The sequence below is a fragment of the Drosophila biarmipes genome, unplaced genomic scaffold (assembly GCF_025231255.1).
Source record: "Drosophila biarmipes strain raj3 unplaced genomic scaffold, RU_DBia_V1.1 ptg000024l, whole genome shotgun sequence".
Lineage (NCBI taxonomy): Eukaryota > Metazoa > Arthropoda > Insecta > Diptera > Drosophilidae > Drosophila > Drosophila biarmipes.
Window position 1 is genome coordinate 1,705,559 of NW_026114541.1, and position 15,572 is coordinate 1,721,130.

The window sequence follows — 15,572 nt, forward strand, 5'->3', positions numbered from 1 at the left end:
TCACACGAGCAGGAGTCGATCAAGTACAGGCAACAGGATCATATCGTTGGGGGCTTCTATTATAACCATCGCCGAGTCAACACGTTCATCGGCGGCTCTCAAAAACATCGTCGTGGAAAAATTTAAAACTACATCGTCGTCGAACAAAATTCAATCACCGTCGAGAAATTTTAGGAATTAAATCGTCGTTTGACATCGGATTGTGGTCACCATCGTTGCACGTGAGAATTCAGTGAATTCTTGGTGACAAATAAAATAAAATTTTCGATGAAGATTTTAACCAGTTCGAACATCGTTTGACCCTCGTTCAAGAATTTCTCTCGTCCTATCGAAATTTTTCCTGTCCTTTGCCAGTTAACTTTTATTTCATAGCAATATAGGCGTCCGTTGGATTTCCGAAAGCGGGAATTGGAGGCGATTCTGAAGGAGTTTTCTTTGGAAGCAACCGGAACTGTTGAGGAAATGAGGAGCCGGCTGGCTGCTTTTAATAATCGGGACGACCACGTGCTGGAGATAGCCGAGCGGCTACAGGAGAAAATTACAGCCACCCTAACGGATAGGAAGCAGCGTTCACCGACTCCGAACCCACACCCACCGGGTCCAACACAGCTTCAGGTGCCAGCAGTGGAAGGCAGAGGTGCCGCCGATGTTGTCGGAGACAGGGAGATCCATCCGGTCAAGCGGGATATTTTTGCCAGGAAATCAGAGATGTCCGCAGCCACGCTAGCGGAGAAGCTGAAGAATTGGGGAATCACTTTTGATGGGACCAAAATCCCCATCAACTTCATTTAACACTTCGAGGAACGAGCCACGGCGTACGAAGTTGACGTGGAGAAGTTGCCGCAGGCCATCCCCGGTATTTTGACGGATACAGCTGAGTACTGGTTTCGGAAAAGCCAGCTGCTAGGAAAATCTTGGACGAACTTCAAGAAGGCGTTTCTTGACTTCTTTCTGCCACCCAGGTACTTTCAGCGACTTGAGGATGAGATCCATACCAGAGATCAGCGACGGGGAGAGAATTTCAAACAATGCCTAGTCAACATCAGACTCATGATGCACAGAGCGGGGTATAATGCGGAACATTATATCTATGAAATCTATGAAAATCTCCAACCGGAGTATCAGATGTACGCAAAGAGGCACGACTTCACCACTTTGGAGAAACTTACCACTTTAGCGGTAAACTACGAGGTCACCCGCGATCGGAGCACAGGAAGCCCTGCCAGATTGTTGGCCGAACCACAGCCAGCCCAGAACGAGTACGAGGAGCATCAGCAACAGGTCAACAAAATTTCAAACGACCAGACAGACGACCACCCACCCCAGTCACAGCTCCACAATGACTTCCTCGAGTGGGGAACAGGTCAATGGTGCCGAATTTCAGTCTTGCTTGCAGGAAGAGTGCCCAGGAGGGTCACCGGTCAGCTACATGTCGCAATCCTATAGTCCTCTTTTGTAGGAATTGTGGTCGCAGAGGAGTGTTGCCGTTGTACCCAGCAGGGAAACGAGAGGAGTCTTCGCCCCCTCGGGGAGCGGACGGAGACTGCCTACAGGAATCCCCTGAATTAGGAGAAATCTTACAGGTTCAGTCGAGCAGCTAGAATATAAGTCGAAACCAGCCGGATTCGCCATAGGACAACTATATCTTATAGCTCCTATAAGAATTACCAAAGCAAAAATTTTTTTTAACTTATAAGATCCTACTCTTGTGTAAAAATTATCCCGCTCCGCTAATGAAGAAGATAGGTTCATCGTTTTAATTGTTCTCATTCTTTATTTAATTTTTGTTCATTCAAATGTTTTGATGTTTTCCGAGCAGCCGTTGTTGCCGCTCCGAACTCGAAGGAGGTTCTTCTTCATCCCTAATTTACATAGGAGCTAAAAGGTCTAAGTCTGGTGGCGGCGCTGCCAATAACGGCAGCGGAGAGACGGCATATGTATTCTTAAATATATTCTGGAGCGCGGAGTTATATGCACATACATGAGGTCCGCTCATGTTTCAATTATGCTGACACTTGCACTTTCAGCATGCGGGCTAAGGCACAGCGAGTGGTCCTTATTTCGGCCACTTAGGTTGATGACCGAGACTCTGAATTCTAAAAACAATGCGACAAAGTGTTACAGTGCGTGCCCTTTTTAGTACTCTTAATTCAGTGGGTGGTCAATACATATATTTTATATGTGTGCATACTACATCTCCCTCCTTTTGAAAAATAACGTAATATAATGGAGTTATTAATTTTTCAAAAAATGATATTAATTATAGCAATAATATTATATATTTTTTTGGGTTTTTTTTTTTTTTTAAATTTATTTTTCTATTATTTTTTGTTTTTGTTTTTAATTTGTTTTTTTTTTTTGTTTTCTTATTTTAGATATGGTTATCCTTTGTGCTCTTATATTATGTATGGCCATACTTGATATATTTATGAAATAAAAATTGATTATGAAATACAGAGTTTTAATAAATCTTTATGTACTATTTGCTTTTTATTTTTATTATTTGTTATAGTTATATTATCTCTGCCTCCTATTTTTTCTACCTTATAAGGACCTGTAAATTTCAAGTCTAACTTATATCCTGTTTCATTTTTCAATAAAACCTGATCTCCTATTTTTAAATCGATATCTAAACTAGTTTTGTCGTAACTAATTCTGTTTTAGCTTATGAGATTCTAGCATAAGTCTAGCTCTCTTAAATGCCTGCTCTAATCTAAATTAGGATTCCTTAGCATAATCTTCTATATAAAAAAGGGGTTTTATTTTATCTATGCTGTTAAATGTCAAAAACTGGCTCATATGGACAATAGTCATGTGCCGTAGATGGGGTTGTATTAAAACAATATACGAAGTATCGCAGCCATACATCCCAATCTGCTTTTTCAACTGAGATGTATGAACGAATGAACTCATTGAGTGTTCTGTGGCTTTGCTCCACGGTACCTACTGTCTGGTGGTGGTGGTGTACAGTTGAAGTTATGTTATTAATACGTAAATATTTACATAGATCTTCAATAATTGATTTTTTATATTCTGTTCCCATTGGACCGTACTTCAGAATAAAATCTTCAAATACTAGCTACTAGGTATTAAGTTAAATCGCAAATGAGTGTTCGTATTCGTTTCCATTATTAGGTTTTGGAAGTGGACCAATAGTATCTACAATTACGATACCGAAAGCTCTTTGTGGAGTTTTAATTATAGTTAGTGGGGTTAGTATGTTTCGTCGTTTTTGTTTTTTGGCATTTAGGACATTTTTTTGTGTACTCTTTTATGTCTTTGGACATATTTTTCACGTAATAAAGTCCCTGGACCTTGGCCAAGGTTTTTGTAATGCCTGTATGACCACCTTGTATTGGATCAGCATGGAATGTAGACAATATAGCTTCTTTTTCTTTATTATTTTTTATTACGGTCACCGGGTTGAGTAGCGCTACTCTCAATGATTTCAGTATATTATTGCCCATAATTTTAAAATTATCAATTGAAACTTGTTCAAAGATATTACTTTGAGTTGGTTGACTTTGTGAATACCGGCCTGGTTTTCAAGCCTTTGGAAAAATTTAATTTAGTATACAAATCGCTAGCATCATATTTTGCTGTAATATTCTTTCCGTGTGTCGGTGGCAGCCGCAGAAATCATAAAATCATTTTAAAGCCATTTATTATTTTCCATTCGATCAGCATCACTGAGAACATCAATGTAAACAAATGCTTCCTTATTATCTATTTTGCATGTGTGGGTGAAAAGAATAAGATAGGCCGAGATAAGCGACTGCGCTCACTGATCTCTCAGACCTGCGCACTCTCATCATTTTATTCGCTTTTGATTGCTGGCTCGAAGCAGTTCGTTCGCTCTCGCTACAGCAATAAATGCATTTGAAATCGAACCACATTCTCGGCTTTTCTTTTAACACCGTTCCGCACATTCGCAAAAAAGGTGGCATAAATTAATGAAGAATTGGGGAATCACTTTTGATGGGACCAAAATCCCCATCAACTTCATTTAACACTTCGAGGAACGAGCCACGGCGTACGAAGTTGACGTGGAGAAGTTGCCGCAGGCCATCCCCGGTATTTTGATACAGCTGAGTACTGGTTTCGGAAAAGCCAGCTGCTAGGAAAATCTTGGACGAACTTCAAGAAGGCGTTTCTTGACTTCTTTCTGCCACCCAGGTACTTTCAGCGACTTGAGGATGAGATCCATACCAGAGATCAGCGACGGGGAGAGAATTTCAAACAATGCCTAGTCAACATCAGACTCATGATGCACAGAGCGGGGTATAATGCGGAACATTATATCTATGAAATCTATGAAAATCTCCAACCGGAGTATCAGATGTACGCAAAGAGGCACGACTTCACCACTTTGGAGAAACTTACCACTTTAGCGGTAAACTACGAGGTCACCCGCGATCGGAGCACAGGAAGCCCTGCCAGATTGTTGGCCGAACCACAGCCAGCCCAGAACGAGTACGAGGAGCATCAGCAACAGGTCAACAAAATTTCAAACGACCAGACAGACGACCACCCACCCCAGTCACAGCTCCACAATGAGTTCCTCGAGTGGGGAACAGGTCAATGGTGCCGAATTTCAGTCTTGCTTGCAGGAAGAGTGCCCAGGAGGGTCACCGGTCAGCTACATGTCGCAATCCTATAGTCCTCTTTTGTAGGAATTGTGGTCGCAGAGGAGTGTTGCCGTTGTACCCAGCAGGGAAACGAGAGGAGTCTTCGCCCCCTCGGGGAGCGGACGGAGACTGCCTACAGGAATCCCCTGAATTAGGAGAAATCTTACAGGTTCAGTCGAGCAGCTAGAATATAAGTCGAAACCAGCCGGATTCGCCATAGGACAACTATATCTTATAGCTCCTATAAGAATTACCAAAGCAAAAATTTTTTTTAACTTATAAGATCCTACTCTTGTGTAAAAATTATCCCGCTCCGCTAATGAAGAAGATAGGTTCATCGTTTTAATTGTTCTCATTCTTTATTTAATTTTTGTTCATTCAAATGTTTTGATGTTTTCCGAGCAGCCGTTGTTGCCGCTCCGAACTCGAAGGAGGTTCTTCTTCATCCCTAATTTACATAGGAGCTAAAAGGTCTAAGTCTGGTGGCGGCGCTGCCAATAACGGCAGCGGAGAGACGGCATATGTATTCTTAAATATATTCTGGAGCGCGGAGTTATATGCACATACATGAGGTCCGCTCATGTTTCAATTATGCTGACACTTGCACTTTCAGCATGCGGGCTAAGGCACAGCGAGTGGTCCTTATTTCGGCCACTTAGGTTGATGACCGAGACTCTGAATTCTAAAAACAATGCGACAAAGTGTTACAGTGCGTGCCCTTTTTAGTACTCTTAATTCAGTGGGTGGTCAATACATATATTTTATATGTGTGCATACTACATCTCCCTCCTTTTGAAAAATAACGTAATATAATGGAGTTATTAATTTTTCAAAAAATGATATTAATTATAGCAATAATATTATATATTTTTTTGGGTTTTTTTTTTTTTTTTAAATTTATTTTTCTATTATTTTTTGTTTTTGTTTTTAATTTGTTTTTTTTTTTTGTTTTCTTATTTTAGATATGGTTATCCTTTGTGCTCTTATATTATGTATGGCCATACTTGATATATTTATGAAATAAAAATTGATTATGAAATAAAGAGTTTTAATAAATCTTTATGTACTATTTGCTTTTTATTTTTATTATTTGTTATAGTTATATTATCTCTGCCTCCTATTTTTTCTACCTTATAAGGACCTGTAAATTTCAAGTCTAACTTATATCCTGTTTCATTTTTCAATAAAACCTGATCTCCTATTTTTAAATCGATATCTAAACTAGTTTTGTCGTAACTAATTCTGTTTTAGCTTATGAGATTCTAGCATAAGTCTAGCTCTCTTAAATGCCTGCTCTAATCTAAATTAGGATTCCTTAGCATAATCTTCTATATAAAAAAGGGGTTTTATTTTATCTATGCTGTTAAATGTCAAAAACTGGCTCATATGGACAATAGTCATGTGCCGTAGATGGGGTTGTATTAAAACAATATACGAAGTATCGCAGCCATACATCCCAATCTGCTTTTTCAACTGAGATGTATGAACGAATGAACTCATTGAGTGTTCTGTGGCTTTGCTCCACGGTACCTACTGTCTGGTGGTGGTGGTGTACAGTTGAAGTTATGTTATTAATACGTAAATATTTACATAGATCTTCAATAATTGATTTTTTATATTCTGTTCCCATTGGACCGTACTTCAGAATAAAATCTTCAAATACTAGCTACTAGGTATTAAGTTAAATCGCAGATGAGTGTTCGTATTCGTTTCCATTATTAGGTTTTGGAAGTGGACCAATAGTATCTACAATTACGATACCGAAAGCTCTTTGTGGAGTTTTAATTATAGTTAGTGGGGTTAGTATGTTTAGTCGTTTATGTTTTTTGGCATTTAGGACATTTTTTTGTGTACTCTTTTATGTCTTTGGACATATTTTTCACGTAATAAAGTCCCTGGACCTTGGCCAAGGTTTTTGTAATGCCTGTATGACCACCTTGTATTGGATCAGCATGGAATGTAGACAATATAGCTTCTTTTTCTTTATTATTTTTTATTACGGTCACCGGGTTGAGTAGCGCTACTCTCAATGATTTCAGTATATTATTGCCCATAATTTTAAAATTATCAATTGAAACTTGTTCAAAGATATTGCTTTGAGTTGGTTGACTTTGTGAATACCGGCCTGGTTTTCAAGCCTTTGAAAAAATTTAATTTAGTATACAAATCGCTAGCATCATATTTTGCTGTAATATTGTTTCCGTGTGTCGGTGGCAGCCGCAGAAATCATAAAACCATTTTAAAGCCATTTATTATTTTCCATTCGATCAGCATCACTGAGAACATCAATGTAAACAAATGCTTCCTTATTATCTATTTTGCATGTGTGGGTGAAAAGAATAAGATAGGCCGAGATAAGCGACTGCGCTCACTGATCTCTCAGACCTGCGCACTCTCATCATTTTATTCGCTTTTGATTGCTGGCTCGAAGCAGTTCGTTCGCTCTCGCTACAGCAATAAATGCATTTGAAATCGAACCACATTCTCGGCTTTTCTTTTAACACCGTTCCGCACATTCGCAAAAAAGGTGGCATAAATTAATGCCTTCTCTAAACGTTGGCGACCCCGACGTGATCGTGAACGTGTGCTAAAGTTAAGCAATTATTACAGGTGTCGCTACAGGGCTACACACACACAAACCCTTTTCGCATAGCTTCGCACGGTATTCGCATATACCTACATACATATATACATTGTACAGTTAGAATAGGCTGCTGTACAGTCCTTTTGCATAAGGGAAAGTATTATACAGCTTCGCTCGCCAGGCAGAGGTCGTTGCTCTTTGTTTTCGGTTCCGTCATTACCCTCAAATTCGGTCTTTGGTTTTCGCTGGCCCAAGTGCAGGTGCAGCGCAAATTTCGTGCAGTGACTTTCGTGTACCCTACAAACTACAAATAAAAACGGCAAGGAGTTTTATCGGGCAAAGGCAAATTCTATGGTACGCGAGCTGGCGGCCCTAAATTTATTTTTGACAGAGGAGCAGTTGGCCAAATTCGACGAAAGTGAGTTACAGGTGCGGTTGGACTTAATCGAGCGCATGTACTCTGACTTCGATAGCTTTCGACTTAACCTCGAGCGGCTTGTGATTGCGGAGCTGGAGTCAGATGCGCGCTTAACCTTTACCGCGGAATATTGTGAGACCAAGAGAAGAATCTGCCGCCATCTCATTAGTGAGAAGAGAAAGTCGTTGGCAAATTCAACTGAGTTGCAGGGCATCCTCGGTGGACACACAGCCACCTTCAATTGCAATTCGCGGCCCACCTGGCTACCGGAATTTTACTTTCCGCGATTTGGCAAAGCATACATCGATTGGCCGGATTTCTACGCCATGTTCAACACGGTAGTGGGAAAGAACGAAGATCTAACTAAGATGGAAAAATTCCAGCATTTTCGTACATGTTTGGACGGCACAGCACTGGGCGCAATTCGCTCGCTGAATCTCACGGAAAATAATTATGACAGGGCTTTGGAATTGTTAACGTCGAGATTTGATAATAAATTATCGCACCTTTAGGCACGTGTCCGGTCTTTATTTAAGCTACCAGGGGTGGTAAGGCAACTTCTCATTAGCGCGCCTTGGCTACTATGGCCTCTACGAAGGAAATCTATGAAGGCCTTTTAATCCATCTCATCGTTTCAAAACTGGACATTCAGACCCAGGAGAGGTGGGAAGAAGGGTTGCCTTCCAAGGAGCTGCAAAATTGGGATAAATTCTCATCTTTCTTGGACCTTAGATGCCGCATGATGGAAAAATTGAAATACGCTATGGTAAATCATGAATGCGAGTCTAGGCAACATTATTTGACAAAATGCCCACAATTTTAAGGATTGATCCCCAGCGGTATAGAGAGTCAAAAAGGCTACATCTTAGTCTCAACTGCCTACGAAAAGGACACAGCCTACAGCAATGCAAGTCTGGCAACTGCAGACACTGCCACCGGAGGCATTATAATCTTCTTCATTTGGAACCAAATTCCGTTGCAACCCTGTCCCAGCCTATTCCAGAAATACTTCCGCAAGGATCATCTCACGTCTCTGTAGCCTTGTCCAAAACACCGCCTTTAGCTTCGTCGCCGACTAGAGCCGAATACATGTTGCTTGCTACCGTAAAAAATCGGTCTGGCGTGTTCGTGCCATGCAGGGCCCTCCTCGATTCGGCTTCTCAAATCAATTCTGTCACCTCTCGTTTCGCCAATCAGCTTAAGCTCAAGTTCCATCCTTCACTCATCTCCATATCAATAATCGGTGAGTCCTCGCTCGCTTCGGATAAATCGGTTTATATTTTCGCGCAGTCGAGTAATGCAAAGTATAGCACCCAGTCAATCACCGATTACCACCCGCATTTCGACCTTAACGCGTCTGAATGGAAAATACTAGAACATCTCGAGCTCGCCGACTCTGTCTTCTACAAAAGTCAACGCATCGACTTGCTTCTTAGAGCAAGCGTATTGTTCGAGCTGCTTTGTATTGGACAAATTCGATTAGGCAGCAATTTACCCACTCTGCAGAAAACCAGACTTGGCTGGATCGTCTCAGGGTGTCTAACAGTAGGATCTTTCGTTCGCTCATCTTTAGTTTCCTTAAGAACCCAACACTCATTCGGAGTCGGAGTGGATCTCTGAGATACTAAATAGATTTTGGGAAATCGATTGCGCAGATTCTACAAAAACTATGTCGAAAAAGGAAGCTCTATGCGAGCAGCTATTTCAGCAGGAATACACTCGGCTTGAATCTGGCCAATATTCGGTACTACTTCCTGCCAAAACTAGTTTCGATGCTCTAGGAGATTCATATGATCGTGCGCTTCTTCGTTTTAAAGCACTCTTCGTTCGCTCTCGCTACAGCAATAAATGCATTTGAAATCGAACCACATTCTCGGCTTTTCTTTTAACACCGTTCCGCACATTCGCAAAAAAGGTGGCATAAATTAATGCCTTCTCTAAACGTTGGCGACCCCGACGTGATCGTGAACGTGTGCTAAAGTTAAGCAATTATTACAGGTGTCGCTACAGGGCTACACACACACAAACCCTTTTCGCATAGCTTCGCACGGTATTCGCATATACCTACATACATATATACATTGTACAGTTAGAATAGGCTGCTGTACAGTCCTTTTGCATAAGGGAAAGTATTATACAGCTTCGCTCGCCAGGCAGAGGTCGTTGCTCTTTGTTTTCGGTTCCGTCATTACCCTCAAATTCGGTCTTTGGTTTTCGCTGGCCCAAGTGCAGGTGCAGCGCAAATTTCGTGCAGTGACTTTCGTGTACCCTACAAACTACAAATAAAAACGGCAAGGAGTTTTATCGGGCAAAGGCAAATTCTATGGTACGCGAGCTGGCGGCCCTAAATTTATTTTTGACAGAGGAGCAGTTGGCCAAATTCGACGAAAGTGAGTTGCAGGTGCGGTTGGACTTAATCGAGCGCATGTACTCTGACTTCGATAGCTTTCGACTTAACCTCGAGCGGCTTGTGATTGCGGAGCTGGAGTCAGATGCGCGCTTAACCTTTACCGCGGAATATTGTGAGACCAAGAGAAGAATCTGCCGCCATCTCATTAGTGAGAAGAGAAAGTCGTTGGCAAATTCAACTGAGTTGCAGGGCATCCTCGGTGGACACACAGCCACCTTCAAGTGCAATTCGCGGCCCACCTGGCTACCGGAATTTTACTTTCCGCGATTTGGCAAAGCATACATCGATTGGCCGGATTTCTACGCCATGTTCAACACGGTAGTGGGAAAGAACGAAGATCTAACAAAGATGGAAAAATTCCAGCATTTTCGTACATGTTTGGACGGCACAGCACTGGGCGCAATTCGCTCGCTGAATCTCACGGAAAATAATTATGACAGGGCTTTGGAATTGTTAACGTCGAGATTTGATAATAAATTATCGCACCTTTAGGCACGTGTCCGGTCTTTATTTAAGCTACCAGGGGTGGTAAGGCAACTTCTCATTAGCGCGCCTTGGCTACTATGGCCTCTACGAAGGAAATCTATGAAGGCCTTTTAATCCATCTCATCGTTTCAAAACTGGACATTCAGACCCAGGAGAGGTGGGAAGAAGGGTTGCCTTCCAAGGAGCTGCAAAATTGGGATAAATTCTCATCTTTCTTGGACCTTAGATGCCGCATGATGGAAAAATTGAAATACGCTATGGTAAATCATGAATGCGAGTCTAGGCAACATTATTTGACAAAATGCCCACAATTTTAAGGATTGATCCCCAGCGGTATAGAGAGTCAAAAAGGCTACATCTTAGTCTCAACTGCCTACGAAAAGGACACAGCCTACAGCAATGCAAGTCTGGCAACTGCAGACACTGCCACCGGAGGCATTATAATCTTCTTCATTTGGAACCAAATTCCGTTGCAACCCTGTCCCAGCCTATTCCAGAAATACTTCCGCAAGGATCATCTCACGTCTCTGTAGCCTTGTCCAAAACACCGCCTTTAGCTTCGTCGCCGACTAGAGCCGAATACATGTTGCTTGCTACCGTAAAAAATCGGTCTGGCGTGTTCGTGCCATGCAGGGCCCTCCTCGATTCGGCTTCTCAAATCAATTCTGTCACCTCTCGTTTCGCCAATCAGCTTAAGCTCAAGTTCCATCCTTCACTCATCTCCATATCAATAATCGGTGAGTCCTCGCTCGCTTCGGATAAATCGGTTTATATTTTCGCGCAGTCGAGTAATGCAAAGTATAGCACCCAGTCAATCACCGATTACCACCCGCATTTCGACCTTAACGCGTCTGAATGGAAAATACTAGAACATCTCGAGCTCGCCGACTCTGTCTTCTACAAAAGTCAACGCATCGACTTGCTTCTTAGAGCAAGCGTATTGTTCGAGCTGCTTTGTATTGGACAAATTCGATTAGGCAGCAATTTACCCACTCTGCAGAAAACCAGACTTGGCTGGATCGTCTCAGGGTGTCTAACAGTAGGATCTTTCGTTCGCTCATCTTTAGTTTCCTTAAGAACCCAACACTCATTCGGAGTCGGAGTGGATCTCTGAGATACTAAATAGATTTTGGGAAATCGATTGCGCAGATTCTACAAAAACTATGTCGAAAAAGGAAGCTCTATGCGAGCAGCTATTTCAGCAGGAATACACTCGGCTTGAATCTGGCCAATATTCGGTACTACTTCCTGCCAAAACTAGTTTCGATGCTCTAGGAGATTCATATGATCGTGCGCTTCTTCGTTTTAAAGCACTCTTCGTTCGCTCTCGCTACAGCAATAAATGCATTTGAAATCGAACCACATTCTCGGCTTTTCTTTTAACACCGTTCCGCACATTCGCAAAAAAGGTGGCATAAATTAATGCCTTCTCTAAACGTTGGCGACCCCGACGTGATCGTGAACGTGTGCTAAAGTTAAGCAATTATTACAGGTGTCGCTACAGGGCTACACACACACAAACCCTTTTCGCATAGCTTCGCACGGTATTCGCATATACCTACATACATATATACATTGTACAGTTAGAATAGGCTGCTGTACAGTCCTTTTGCATAAGGGAAAGTATTATACAGCTTCGCTCGCCAGGCAGAGGTCGTTGCTCTTTGTTTTCGGTTCCGTCATTACCCTCAAATTCGGTCTTTGGTTTTCGCTGGCCCAAGTGCAGGTGCAGCGCAAATTTCGTGCAGTGACTTTCGTGTACCCTACAAACTACAAATAAAAACGGCAAGGAGTTTTATCGGGCAAAGGCAAATTCTATGGTACGCGAGCTGGCGGCCCTAAATTTATTTTTGACAGAGGAGCAGTTGGCCAAATTCGACGAAAGTGAGTTACAGGTGCGGTTGGACTTAATCGAGCGCATGTACTCTGACTTCGATAGCTTTCGACTTAACCTCGAGCGGCTTGTGATTGCGGAGCTGGAGTCAGATGCGCGCTTAACCTTTACCGCGGAATATTGTGAGACCAAGAGAAGAATCTGCCGCCATCTCATTAGTGAGAAGAGAAAGTCGTTGGCAAATTCAACTGAGTTGCAGGGCATCCTCGGTGGACACACAGCCACCTTCAAGTGCAATTCGCGGCCCACCTGGCTACCGGAATTTTACTTTCCGCGATTTGGCAAAGCATACATCGATTGGCCGGATTTCTACGCCATGTTCAACACGGTAGTGGGAAAGAACGAAGATCTAACAAAGATGGAAAAATTCCAGCATTTTCGTACATGTTTGGACGGCACAGCACTGGGCGCAATTCGCTCGCTGAATCTCACGGAAAATAATTATGACAGGGCTTTGGAATTGTTAACGTCGAGATTTGATAATAAATTATCGCACCTTTAGGCACGTGTCCGGTCTTTATTTAAGCTACCAGGGGTGGTAAGGCAACTTCTCATTAGCGCGCCTTGGCTACTATGGCCTCTACGAAGGAAATCTATGAAGGCCTTTTAATCCATCTCATCGTTTCAAAACTGGACATTCAGACCCAGGAGAGGTGGGAAGAAGGGTTGCCTTCCAAGGAGCTGCAAAATTGGGATAAATTCTCATCTTTCTTGGACCTTAGATGCCGCATGATGGAAAAATTGAAATACGCTATGGTAAATCATGAATGCGAGTCTAGGCAACATTATTTGACAAAATGCCCACAATTTTAAGGATTGATCCCCAGCGGTATAGAGAGTCAAAAAGGCTACATCTTAGTCTCAACTGCCTACGAAAAGGACACAGCCTACAGCAATGCAAGTCTGGCAACTGCAGACACTGCCACCGGAGGCATTATAATCTTCTTCATTTGGAACCAAATTCCGTTGCAACCCTGTCCCAGCCTATTCCAGAAATACTTCCGCAAGGATCATCTCACGTCTCTGTAGCCTTGTCCAAAACACCGCCTTTAGCTTCGTCGCCGACTAGAGCCGAATACATGTTGCTTGCTACCGTAAAAAATCGGTCTGGCGTGTTCGTGCCATGCAGGGCCCTCCTCGATTCGGCTTCTCAAATCAATTCTGTCACCTCTCGTTTCGCCAATCAGCTTAAGCTCAAGTTCCATCCTTCACTCATCTCCATATCAATAATCGGTGAGTCCTCGCTCGCTTCGGATAAATCGGTTTATATTTTCGCGCAGTCGAGTAATGCAAAGTATAGCACCCAGTCAATCACGGATTACCACCCGCATTTCGACCTTAACGCGTCTGAATGGAAAATACTAGAACATCTCGAGCTCGCCGACTCTGTCTTCTACAAAAGTCAACGCATCGACTTGCTTCTTAGAGCAAGCGTATTGTTCGAGCTGCTTTGTATTGGACAAATTCGATTAGGCAGCAATTTACCCACTCTGCAGAAAACCAGACTTGGCTGGATCGTCTCAGGGTGTCTAACAGTAGGATCTTTCGTTCGCTCATCTTTAGTTTCCTTAAGAACCCAACACTCATTCGGAGTCGGAGTGGATCTCTGAGATACTAAATAGATTTTGGGAAATCGATTGCGCAGATTCTACAAAAACTATGTCGAAAAAGGAAGCTCTATGCGAGCAGCTATTTCAGCAGGAATACACTCGGCTTGAATCTGGCTAATATTCGGTACTACTTCCTGCCAAAACTAGTTTCGATGCTCTAGGAGATTCATATGATCGTGCGCTTCTTCGTTTTAAAGCACTCTTCGTTCGCTCTCGCTACAGCAATAAATGCATTTGAAATCGAACCACATTCTCGGCTTTTCTTTTAACACCGTTCCGCACATTCGCAAAAAAGGTGGCATAAATTAATGCCTTCTCTAAACGTTGGCGACCCCGACGTGATCGTGAACGTGTGCTAAAGTTAAGCAATTATTACAGGTGTCGCTACAGGGCTACACACACACAAACCCTTTTCGCATAGCTTCGCACGGTATTCGCATATACCTACATACATATATACATTGTACAGTTAGAATAGGCTGCTGTACAGTCCTTTTGCATAAGGGAAAGTATTATACAGCTTCGCTCGCCAGGCAGAGGTCGTTGCTCTTTGTTTTCGGTTCCGTCATTACCCTCAAATTCGGTCTTTGGTTTTCGCTGGCCCAAGTGCAGGTGCAGCGCAAATTTCGTGCAGTGACTTTCGTGTACCCTACAAACTACAAATAAAAACGGCAAGGAGTTTTATCGGGCAAAGGCAAATTCTATGGTACGCGAGCTGGCGGCCCTAAATTTATTTTTGACAGAGGAGCAGTTGGCCAAATTCGACGAAAGTGAGTTACAGGTGCGGTTGGACTTAATCGAGCGCATGTACTCTGACTTCGATAGCTTTCGACTTAACCTCGAGCGGCTTGTGATTGCGGAGCTGGAGTCAGATGCGCGCTTAACCTTTACCGCGGAATATTGTGAGACCAAGAGAAGAATCTGCCGCCATCTCATTAGTGAGAAGAGAAAGTCGTTGGCAAATTCAACTGAGTTGCAGGGCATCCTCGGTGGACACACAGCCACCTTCAAGTGCAATTCGCGGCCCACCTGGCTACCGGAATTTTACTTTCCGCGATTTGGCAAAGCATACATCGATTGGCCGGATTTCTACGCCATGTTCAACACGGTAGTGGGAAAGAACGAAGATCTAACAAAGATGGAAAAATTCCAGCATTTTCGTACATGTTTGGACGGCACAGCACTGGGCGCAATTCGCTCGCTGAATCTCACGGAAAATAATTATGACAGGGCTTTGGAATTGTTAACGTCGAGATTTGATAATAAATTATCGCACCTTTAGGCACGTGTCCGGTCTTTATTTAAGCTACCAGGGGTGGTAAGGCAACTTCTCATTAGCGCGCCTTGGCTACTATGGCCTCTACGAAGGAAATCTATGAAGGCCTTTTAATCCATCTCATCGTTTCAAAACTGGACATTCAGACCCAGGAGAGGTGGGAAGAAGGGTTGCCTTCCAAGGAGCTGCAAAATTGGGATAAATTCTCATCTTTCTTGGACCTTAGATGCCGCATGATGGAAAAATTGAAATACGCTATGGTAAAT

At 42.7% G+C, this 15,572-nt stretch overlaps 4 protein-coding genes across 4 annotated transcripts; all 4 read left to right on the forward strand.

Annotated features, from left to right (window-relative positions):
- Positions 1 to 7,563: 7,563 nt before the first annotated feature.
- LOC122818106 (uncharacterized) lies at positions 7,564 to 8,142 on the forward strand. The gene has a single exon (XM_044091573.2). The coding sequence runs from the start codon at positions 7,564 to 7,566 to the stop codon at positions 8,140 to 8,142; it is 579 nt and encodes a 192-aa protein (XP_043947508.2).
- A 1,811-nt stretch (positions 8,143 to 9,953) lies between these two features.
- LOC122818107 (uncharacterized) lies at positions 9,954 to 10,532 on the forward strand. Its single transcript, XM_044091574.1, has one exon. The coding sequence runs from the start codon at positions 9,954 to 9,956 to the stop codon at positions 10,530 to 10,532; it is 579 nt and encodes a 192-aa protein (XP_043947509.1).
- Positions 10,533 to 12,343: 1,811 nt separating this feature from the next.
- Positions 12,344 to 12,922, forward strand: LOC122818105 (uncharacterized). Its single transcript, XM_044091572.1, has one exon. It carries the CDS (start codon positions 12,344 to 12,346, stop codon positions 12,920 to 12,922), a length of 579 nt encoding a protein of 192 aa, XP_043947507.1.
- A 1,811-nt stretch (positions 12,923 to 14,733) lies between these two features.
- Positions 14,734 to 15,312, forward strand: LOC122818104 (uncharacterized). The gene has a single exon (XM_044091571.2). The coding sequence runs from the start codon at positions 14,734 to 14,736 to the stop codon at positions 15,310 to 15,312; it is 579 nt and encodes a 192-aa protein (XP_043947506.1).
- Positions 15,313 to 15,572: the final 260 nt, after the last annotated feature.

Excerpts from the sequence above, each read along its gene's own strand:
- LOC122818104 (XM_044091571.2), top strand. The coding sequence starts at position 14,734 with ATGGTACGCGAGCTGGCGGCCCTAAATTTATTTTTGACAGAGGAGCAG.
- LOC122818107 (XM_044091574.1), top strand. The coding sequence starts at position 9,954 with ATGGTACGCGAGCTGGCGGCCCTAAATTTATTTTTGACAGAGGAGCAG.
- LOC122818106 (XM_044091573.2), top strand. The coding sequence starts at position 7,564 with ATGGTACGCGAGCTGGCGGCCCTAAATTTATTTTTGACAGAGGAGCAG.
- LOC122818105 (XM_044091572.1), top strand. The coding sequence starts at position 12,344 with ATGGTACGCGAGCTGGCGGCCCTAAATTTATTTTTGACAGAGGAGCAG.